The sequence below is a fragment of the Schistosoma mansoni genome, chromosome 1, assembly GCF_000237925.1.
Source record: "Schistosoma mansoni strain Puerto Rico chromosome 1, complete genome".
Lineage (NCBI taxonomy): Eukaryota > Metazoa > Platyhelminthes > Trematoda > Strigeidida > Schistosomatidae > Schistosoma > Schistosoma mansoni.
Genome location: NC_031495.1, coordinates 62,162,514 through 62,174,009, shown reverse-complemented (window position 1 = coordinate 62,174,009; position 11,496 = coordinate 62,162,514). Strand labels below are relative to the sequence as shown.

The following is an 11,496-nucleotide window of genomic DNA, read 5'->3' as shown; positions in this document are numbered from 1 at the left end:
CGGTAGATATATAATATTGACATATCTTCTTTTTAAAAATATCTACCTGCTTTAAGATGGTAGTTAGGTTAACCAAAAAGTAGACCTTTTTGTGGGAATACGTTCATTGAACTGGATCAGGACCATTTCGTTGAAAGAATGAAAAATCATCAAAATCTTTCTTTTTATCCACCAGCTCTAGACAGCATCATAGATGAACGAAGAGAATCTCATGTAGACATAAAAACAAGGATTGGCAAAGTAAGTGCAGCATTCCTACAGTTGAAGAACATATTGAACTGAAATCAACTGTCAACCAACATCAAAATGAGAATCTTCGATACGAACGCGAAGATAGTTCTACTGTATAGAACTGAAACATACATGTCATAATGAATAAAGTTCACAATGAGTTGGTACAAAGAATATTATATTAAACAAACGTGTTATACTACATAAATTATCACATTAAAAAGAGTTTAATGTTTTACTGGACAGTTATCACACAAAATTAAGGTAGGAGTAAAAATCAATATTGTTCGCTTATATATGTTACTGTTTTACTTGTTTGACGTTGATAATATATGCATTAGGTTGTGTAGCTTGGAAACTTTACTTATACGTAATTCAGTTTGAATAGGTAAAATGAGTAGTATCACTCAATCTCTAAATCAGTTAGTGTCTCTCAAAGCAAAATAAACAAAACATTAATTAATCAGTAAGTTCCCTTTAAAATATATACAAACTAGCTTATGTTGTTTCTGTGAAAGTTAATCTTCTTATATGAAAAGTTTAAGATTAAATTCTTTATATCCATATATTTATTGTAGTTTTGGCTATTTTAATTTTGATTTTTCTACTCTTAGAGAAAGAAGAAAAAGATTTCTTGATGGTACGTTTAAAAATAATATTCATTTTTCAATAGAAACGCTTACAACGTTATCATGCTTATAATTTTTATTTTCTATGATTATAATTTAGTGCATGTTATTTATAACAAATCATTAGTTACTATGAATAAACTTTTGATTAAAAAAATAAACAAACTTCAAATGATTTACTTGTGTAGTTACTAGTGTAGTTAATTACCTTGTATATATTCAGCTTCGATCCATATTGTCTAGATGAATTGTTCTGTCTTTTGCCTCTGTCAATTATCACATGACAAGATCATCATTCAGAATACAGATTTATATGATTCATTTAAAATGTTTTTCTGATTTTTATAAGAGATTTCATCAAAAAATATGTGAATCATTTATTTAAACACATAAATATTGGTACAAGACGGCACCAGATATATGTGCGCCGCACAAATCTCATTTGATTTGTGTGAGGGCTGTGATACTGCCCAGGTGCTCAAACTGAAGCAAGTGGTTTTCTTAAGGGACCACATCCCGAGCCTTCGACATAAAGGTCTAATCCACAAGGTAGTGGAGCATCGTGAGGAGATGCAGTCCCATGGTAGCCGGTGACCAACGATTGATTCATACGCCATTTGTTCCCTCAGGATCCTGGAGCCCATGTGCACCATTGGTTTGTAATCAGGTTTTTCCAACTTCCTTAGGTGGACCCTCCGTATCCACCAACCCGTTTAAAGTGCCGGACATTCGCTTTTCGTCCTCTCAATTTCGTAAACAACGCCCCAACCACGAGAAGGCAGTGAGTAGGACTTCCCTGGCAGTGGCTATATACGCGCGGCCTTGTGAGAGCATTTGGAGAGGGAGATCGGACTCTCCCCACTCTCGGCCGTACCAGGGCATCTGGGGGCATGTGAATCATTACGACAAACTATATCTGCTAAAATAACATGATAAATCTGATAAGAAACTTTTGTCTCACTATGATTTTGAGTTTCATTTGATACACTTGTATTCGTTATGTTGCTCCATTTATTTTCTGAATATGGGTCCCTCCAAGTTTCTCGACAAATATCACGTGAAACATAAGTTTGTTCTGACTGGAGTTTAGTTTCAGAGTTATGCGAGGCCAATAGGGCTTCATTTAATTCTGTACTCAGAGCATCGTTTACGGAATCTTCTGTTTCTTTGTCCTCCGGTACTGCTACAATTTCATGTGCATTTAACACAAATTCGCCTTACTGTGAGCTGGACAGTTCACTAATTGTACATTCTGCTACGGGCGTAAACGGATTTGAACCCATTTTTTGAAATAGCCATTACTGGATCACTGGATAATACATTTAATTTAAATCGTTCTGCTTGTGAATTTACTCTACCGGCGTATGTAATGTAGTCTTCGTCAGCTTCTTTAGTCAACTGTAGACAATTATACCGGATACGAAATGGTGACATCTATTCACAAAACATTTTATTTAAAATGTTAACAGTTTCATTGAAATTGACTTCTCGTGGATGTCTAGGCAGGATATGATTTTTATACTTTGGATGCTCATTAAGACTAACTAAGTTTAGATAACAGCAACGGGACTTCCTTCCTGTCGTCCATAGCGGCAAATTATACTAAAAAAATATCTCTATTCTACCAAACCAAGCTTCAAAAGTATGACCACTTTCTACATCAAAAATAAATTCTGGGATTGTCTTTCAAAAGTATTAGTGTAATTTAATTATATAATGTGAATTTATCCCATGGTCCGTGGGCTGCATGCAATATATATAGTTTCATTTCGACTAATTGTCTTATATTTGTGGTTAAGTTGATTTCAGATAATCAGGGTAGACCTACACCTCCATAATAACGTTTTCATAAATTGTTTGACGTTTTTCTTTTACAATTGAAAATCCCAGTTTTTTAATACTTTCTTTTGTATGTATGCCGTGATCAAGTACTTAACAATAGTGAATTTTCCTTTCTTACTTCAATATTGTGACCATGTTTAAACTTATGAAAACCTAGTCTAACACGTTCGATTTGATTAAACCTAAAAATTTAAACGAATTTACATTGGGATGCATATACGTCAATTAGTCAAACTCTTAATTTATGCGACGGTACATACTATATTGTTTCTTCTTCTAATCATGATTCTTTGTACTATAAGAATAAGAGGTGTTAGATGAAACTTAAGTCTCCTAACCCCACATAATCGTTATACGACTTCAGAAAGACAGCTTGTATGATAAATAAAAATGTCTGCTAAACACCAGAAGTTATGGACGTACAACATTTGTCTACAAGCGTACCCGCTTGTCGTTAGATGATTAGAAACAATCGATAGAAAATTAGGAAATTAGGTTTCATGCTACTCAGTATCTATTGTCTTGAGGGAACTAATTTTTGTTGTGTTGTTTTGAACCCGTTCCTCACGTTTTCACAGTCACGGACGTGTTAATACTGAGCTATTTGCGCCGTAACTGATCTGTAGGGTTGGGATTTCAAGGCATAGTAAACGCGATGTTCTGTCATTTAGACTCGTAGCCCTATAGCAACTTGATTGGTAGAATTCAACCAAGAATAAAGGTTTTAACAAACATAACGACGTTGGTCACTATTTAATAATCAGATAGTATAATCATTTTTACTCAACTGACAGCCAATCAGGTCTGATCGAGATCCAACTCAATAGTGGTAGTAGTATATCAACAGTAATGCGCTGTTAAAAGTACCGTCATCTTTGTGTTTGTCGTTAATGGGTTATCATCTAATCTTACTGACACTTCCCATTAGCATCTACTCTCTTTCTGTATAAAATAATATGAAATAATGGAGGTTCTCACACCTTAAAATCATCAGCATACCTCTTTTGTTTTGGTATATTTCCGTATTTTCACCTTTATACGTTTTCGTAAATGCATAAGTATTGACTATTCCTGCATAATGTATCAGAAGACACTTGTATGGTTGTAAGGACTTGAGGAACGAAATAAATTTACAGTTGATTGTTTTTCAGGTTTATAAAAAATATTGAAAATTTATTTCTTTTTTGTCAAAATGTTTGCTTATGCATTCCTGGTGTAATGTCAAGTTAATATTTAGTCTACCGTTTTTAACTTAATAGTTGTGTTCAACTATTTTAATTACATCGGAATAGCAAATGTTAGATGTGATCTCTCCAAAACTCTTCTCATCAACCAATATTATTGCCTGGAAACATCCGCCATATTTGTATATCGCTAGTCAAGTCAGTAAGAATAAATTTAAAGGTTTAGGGTCTATTACGCTTTCGTTTAATGAAGAATGTTGGTTTATCTCATTCCATATCTGGTTTAGCTACAAGGAATTAAGTGTTTCAATGAGTTGAGGCATGTATTTTCCTAGATAATTGTTTTGTCCCTATGAGCCATTTACCTTTAAAATCTCATTATCACTAAATTATTTCACCAGTACACCAGTACAGTACATTTATAAAATATGATTATTAGAAGTCTGACAGTATGTGACTACTTGTACTATGATATAACTTTTTTTCGATCAAAAAGTGACCCTTCATTAGGTGTTAAGACATAGACATACCTACCGACTCCTTAATATAGGGGTATTTCTTGACTTGAAAGCAGAACTCATTTTCATCGAACGACAAGTTTCTATCAGTAAGTGGGGTGCCAAACAAGTGCGTGAACTCAAATACTATTATTCGACTCAGAGCTTATAGCGTACTACCATCAGAGCTGATTATATAAATTAGTGTTCGCAAGGATTTCTCATTTTCCTGGATATAACTAACTTGGTCATAGACTTTCTTTTAGAGATAATACTCTCCTCTAAATTTTCGAGAATACATCTCGTACCAGGAGATTTACTTGTTGACTGATAATAAGTCGATGATATGGTCCTGTTCAGTGAAGACCCTCACAAAATTCAGAGCCTTCTGATTACCTTGAGAAACAATGCTTCAATGTTGAAGACGCGTTTCTCTATCTCTAAATGAAAAACAGTGCTTAGGGACTGGTCTGTGTCAACGCCTAAGATGATTATAGGGGCTGAACTATTTGAATGTGCTTATTATTTCACCTATCTTGGAAGTTTCATTAATCCTGGTGGGTTGATGTCTGACAAAATCTCAGAATGGATTCCGAAAACTAATTTTGCTTTTGTCAAACTACGTCACTTGTGACTAAGACAAGATATCTGTCTCTCAACGAAGGGACGAGTATACCACACAACACTATTTTGTTCAGGTTTATGGCTGTGAAACGTAGTCTTTGAAAATTAGAGGATATTTGTGGAATACTATTGTTTTTCCATAGATGCCTTCGAAACATTATTCTCATCCGTTTGGAACACTGAGTGACCGATTCTGTGGTTAGACTGAACTTGCTAGTTCAAGATGGCAAGTAAGTCGGTCTGATATTGAACCTTCTTTAACCGAAGTGGCTGGGATGTGTTACATGTGCCCAACCACCACCTACCTCAATGTGCAATGAAGGTTGGTATAGTAGTAGTTTGGAAAAAAGTTGAAGGTAGCTAAATCAAAACATAGAATTAGTTCACGAAGTCATTGACTGTTAATAAGTTCAAAGTATCTGTTTGGGGTCCGCATGATTATTACAATTGATGTTTAGAGACGTTTCATAACATGGATGGAAGTCTATCACAATGGCTTAGTTGCATTCACTATTTATCTCCTTTAGATCTCGAATTTCAGAACTATTTTATCTTTTATTCCAGAAATCCCTGAAGTCATCATGGTACCTAATCTTTTGACAATCGCTTATAATACGATTACTTTAGTATTCATTTTGATAATCTCATCTTGTGTTACCTTGATGTGACAATTTAGACCAGTTCGCACATGTGCCATTTTCTACGTTACTAATGGTTGACTAACTTTTTGTGCAATGAAATCATATACTTTTGAGTATTTGTTTATCATAGGTTCATCTATTACTTGTTTATTCATTAGTATACATTATTATCCTTTTTGTTCGATTTATATATCCTTTTAATCTTCTGTCATGAATCCAATACGTTCTTCTATTAGTGAAATTTTCTATACGTATTTACGTGCGTTTGTGAGTATAGATGTACGTTGAACATACTAATATTATTCCCGTTTATGATGCTTAAGGTTTTGTATAACTCTAATTTTGTTTAAAATATCACGTATTCAATCATATGTCCTTTATATTGTTGTTAAAATGAAGTGATAATCAGGTTATCACTGTGACCTATATTGTGTACTAATTAAATTTTCCTTTTACCAGTTTCACTAAAGTTGAACTTTTCAAAAGATATTTTCTGTCAGTATTTATATGATATACTACTGTACTGTTATATGTAACATTCTCACTTCTGTAGTTTTTATGCTTATATATGTATATATGCTTATACTCTTAGAGTTGACGGCTAACTTTGAATGTGGTTCAGACTGTGATCCAACTGTTTGTTCTGTCAATTTGAGCAATTCTAACCTTTTTCATGTCAATACAGAAGCATCTACCTCTTGTTCATCTACTATACCAGTACATACGTCAACTTGTTCAACAACTACTTCCAGATCGATTAATCCACGAATATCTACTAATTTGGTTAACCGAAAAGATAGATATAATTATGGCAGTATATTCAATTCCAGTCATACTGAACTACATCATAATGTTAATAGTAATAGTTTACAGACTCAAAGTACTCCTGTGGAATCAGGTAACTGATTGATTCCCTCCTCTCTACTTCATAATCACTCTTATAACTAAACACTTCTATTTTGCTACTGCTTTACAATAAAATCAACATGAGTGTGTTGTTTTCTGTTCGGTTTTTCTTCGTTTTAATTGTCATCAATTCTGTGTATTTGTCATATCCTTTTATATGTTAGAAATGTATTGATTATTTGTAAGGATTGTTGGTTTCCCTCCCTTTTTTTTCATTTTACGCTCTGATTCTGTTTGTCTTTTTACAACTTAATGTTTCAGATGTCGTGCCATGGTCGATAATTCTACATCCATATCTGTGTGTGTATGTGTGTGTTTATGTTTAAATGTTGTCAGTTTGTGTATTTTTTTCAGTGTAAATTTTCTTCAAATTACACCATAAATTAGCAATTAACCAATTAACTATTTGTCTTCGTGCTTTTTTTTCATTATCTTTCAGTGTCTTATGATAATGCTGTTGTATACAATAAAACGAAAATGTCATCAGAGAACTATAAAAAAATGAAATCTATCAAAAATATGAGAAAATCTCCACTTACATCTAGTTCAAATGTAGTAAAAACTTCATCAGATAGTTTGAATATACTTAGACCGTCTCATACTGGTATACACCATCAAATATTAAGTTTACCACAAGATTATCAGAGTATTTCATTAAATAATTCAATGGAATATAATCTTCATTTTCGTAGTACAATTCACCAAACACCCCTAGTTGAAATACAAGGCTCACATGGTTGGTTCAGTTCCACAGATGATGAAGATGATTATGATAATAAAAATAATGTTGCAAGTGGTGGTAGTTGTAACGGTGCTAATAATAAAATTCAGTCTAGAAAAGAAAAGAATTATTTTTCCAGTTTAAATCATCCTACTAATATTACTACTGTTTCAGACAAAATACAAATACCAACACATTCTACATATTCTACAATGATTGGTCAAGAGATTCCAAATACATCTCAACAATCAACTGTTGTACATTCTAACAATACTACTGTTATTACCGGTCATGAGATTAATAGTAATGATAAAAATCGAAATGATAGGCCAGATTCTGTGAGTAGTATTGCTCTAACAGATGATCAGACAGATGTAAATTCAGAATTTATTCCAACGTACAAGATGAATGTAAGTTCTTGTCAAATGATTAAGACCTTTTTTTCCGAAGAAAATTAGTTTCTGTTTACCGTAAATTTATCTTTAAGTAGACATTTATTTGTTTCAATGTTTTGAGCTGGTCATTTCATTGCTGTACCAAATTAAAACAGTTCATCAGTTTTATTTTCAAAAAAAAAATTAACTCACAAATTAATAGATTTTTATGCGAAGAATATTGACACTGCTAATCAACTACCAGATAGAACAGAGTTCATATCAGGATCTCATTAATTGAATGTCATATACTTTGATCATAAAGTAACTAATAATGATTTACACACATCTTGTGTTTCTAAAATCGTTTCCGTAAATAAATCAACTTACTCTCTATTATATTATGGAAACAAATTTGGTAGATTGGATAGCTTTAGATTAAAAAAGAATAAGACTATTTTTCAAAGGTAATCATATGTTTTTTTGTTAAAAGTATAAAACTTAAAGTAAAATATTTTATGTATTTTCACTGTCGACTAGTTCGGATCATCCAAGTCTACTTTAAGTAACCCTGGTACGGCCGAGAGTGGCGAGAGTCCGCTCTTTCACTCGAAATGCTCTCACATGGCCACGCGTATATAGCCACTGCCAGGGAAGTCCTGCTCACTGCCTTCTCGTGGCATTACTGTTGTTTACGAAATTGAGAGGACGAAAAGCGAATGTCCGACGCTTTAACTGGGGTTGGTGGACACAGAAAGTCCACCTAGGGGAGTTGGAAAACCCTGATTCCAAACCAATGGTGCACATGGGCTCCAGGATCCTGAGGGAACAAATGGCGTATGAATCAATCGTTGGTCACCGGCTACCATGGGACTGCATCTCCTCACGATACTCCACTGTCTTGTGCATCAGACCTTTAGGTCGAAGGCTCGGGATGTGGTCCCTTAAGAAAACCACTTGCTTCAGTTTGGGCACCTAAGCAGTATCACAGCCGTCACACTAATCAAATGAGATTTGTATGGCGCATATGTATCTGGTGCCGTCTTGTACCAATATTCATGTGTTCAAATAAATAATAAATAAATAAATATATGGTTAATCGGTCCTTATGTTTTCTTAACTTTGTTTAATCACTATAACATCAACTAAAAAGATCATCTAATATCTAGTACCTGTCTTCTCATACTTTAAAATTCTAAAGTAGTTCTCGTCCACGACCCTATATAATATATAAACTCAAGAATTTCCAGGTCTCGTGACTAACACGTCACATTTAGACCATTGAACTGATATCCACTGGTTCACATTTTGAACTACAATCAATCTGTCAGTTGAAATAATTACCAATCAGTATGATTAGTGAGTCACTGCCTCATCTTTGATTTAGTTAAACCCATAGATCATATTTCACTAAGCCTTTGTTAGGTCTATTACTATAAATATCACTTAGTCGTGACATTAGTCATGCTTTAACTTCACAATCTTCCACAAAATATCTAAGTAGATAACTGGTGAGCACAGTTAACTAGCTATACAATATGATATTTGATTACAGCTTGTAAATCTAATGCACAATGTTATGTATTATCTTTGGTTTTGTGAAGTTTTTTTGGTGAGACTATAATGGTCTATAAGTCACCTTGAAACAATCCACCTGCTTACTAGGGTCAAAAAGGGTTTATAAATTAGTATCAGGAATCATAATTCGAATTGAGTGGGAATTTAGGGTTAGGAATTGAAGTAGAGGTTTCCATTACAAATTGATGTCATATATAGTACCGAAATGCTATTTATCTATATCGGCGAATAAATTTCACTTCAAAATCCAGGACTCGTCCTTAATTCAGTTGGTTCTTCCATAAGTTATAGTAATTTAGTAAGTTATAGTAATTTTCATTATATTTATTAAAGCGATGAAGAAAAGGGTTCGTAACCATAAAAGTACTGTCAAAAAAGATTTTTAAAAAGGCTTAACTTCAAATAATCTTGTCCCTTGAATAAGACGAAGAGAATTCAGCGAAGAAAATTTTCTTTTCGACGAAATCATTTACTTAAGCTGTACATTCGTATATATAGTTATATAGAAAATATATGTCTATAGGAGGATAGGAAAGATTGCATCATAAATTGATTCGAGAATAAATAACAAATGAGGCTACGTACTAATCAAGGGAATTTTCTTCTCTGGTTTCTCTTTTTCTTATTCAATGACACTATGGGTTATTTTAGTCTTATCCCTACAAATGTTTCTTTTTTTCCGAATCTCGTTTTTGTGTTTGTGCTACCTAAATCATTTCAATTTGATTCATCAAGGTTTTTGTGTGGGTATTACACAATTGCACTTGTCTATTTTAATGCTCAATTAGTAAATAAACACGATTTGTCCCATTATTGATATTTAAGACTGAATTTTGACCAGCCTTTGTTGGCAAATCCACATCCTGCCCGGATCACCTCCATATAACTATTTTATCTTAGGTTTGAAATAATAGATTAACTATGGCGAGCAACGGAACCTAGGAAGCACCTTTCGTCTTGTTTGGGATTCGTCAGCTGGATATACCTGTATTCCAATGTTAATTTTCACATTGTAACTCGAATACAGTACCTTTTTCTCAGTGTATAACGCTGTGGTTGATGCAAACTTTGTCATCTAAAAGCTTACTAGATGGTTTTCAGTGTTCTGGAATTAAGTGATATACTATAAGAAAAGTTTTTTTCAATATGTTATGGTATTTGTCATTCTTTTGATCAACGCTTTTCATTTTAAATGTTAAAGGCGAGTAATGTTGGACGATGTGTTCTTTATGAAAATTCATCCAAAATAAAACTAAAAAGGAATATTTAGAACTATAATCATCTCTAACTTTTAAACCCCATGCAACAAATTCCAAAATTGACTCTTTCAAAGTTTTATTCTTAATAATTAATCATTAAAGGCGCACCAGATTACTACAATAAGTACCTATTCACTCTTTCTTCTATCACCAACGATAGTAACAACAAGAAACTTCTTCCGTATTAATTTATCTTCTCAATTATAAATGAGCCTAATAACGAACACTCCAAAATAGTGTAATGACGACTTTGTTTCCTTTTGTGTCTCGTTCTGTCAGCACACACACGCACAACAAAGATCGTAATCGTCAATCTATTAATTCAAATTATTTAATTTTTGTCTTTTTTATTATTAAGGTGTTATTATATGTATCAGATTTGTCTAAAAAACGTTATGGAACATTGAACAGGAAATATTTACTTTATTTCTGGTAAGCATATCCAAAACTATTTGTACTGTTTTAATGGTTATGATCAAGAAAGTTTATGACATTAAAGTAGTGATAGTAATATTGTATCTTCCTTTGATTTGATTCTTGGTCTTATATTTGTCCATGATTTTTCTTATTGGTTGGTAAATTGGATCGATTTCGATGTGTTTGTTGATTGCTGATTGCTAAAACTCTTGCTAAAAGAAATCTTGAGTACCAAGCTTCTAAAAATCCTCTGGTGTTTTTAGAATCGCCTATATCAAAGATCTCAATATTTTTCCAGTCGAATATGTCCATATGTATTGATATAAGCGAAGATATGTCATAGCGTTTGATCGTTAATTGATGTTTGTGCAGGCGAATATGAAGGGGTCGTCCACTCTATCTGATGCAATGTTTTTCGTAATTGGAACATTTTATTTTGTAGATGATGTTCGGTTTTTCTTCTTTTGTCATTTCGTGTGTGCTGATGATGTTGTTCAGAAGAACAATGAAAGCTCCATGACCAAACCATCCAGCCCAAAGAACAAAACTGCACCTAAATCATCCACCTGAGCCACGAATCTTCTCCACCATCT

The 11,496-nt window shown here is 33.3% G+C and overlaps 1 protein-coding gene across 1 annotated transcript in view; it reads left to right on the top strand.

The window, feature by feature from the left end:
* Smp_152020 (hypothetical protein) overlaps nucleotides 1-11,496 on the top strand; it is a gene marked incomplete at its 5' end in the record, with an annotated part of 44,374 nt that overhangs the window by 7,457 nt on the left and 25,421 nt on the right. The window contains 3 exons of the mRNA XM_018795128.1: nucleotides 6,241-6,546; nucleotides 6,994-7,685; nucleotides 10,845-10,918. Coding sequence (XP_018649472.1) covers nucleotides 6,241-6,546; nucleotides 6,994-7,685; nucleotides 10,845-10,918 — 1,072 coding nt within the window. The remainder of the gene's footprint in view (nucleotides 1-6,240; nucleotides 6,547-6,993; nucleotides 7,686-10,844; nucleotides 10,919-11,496) is intronic.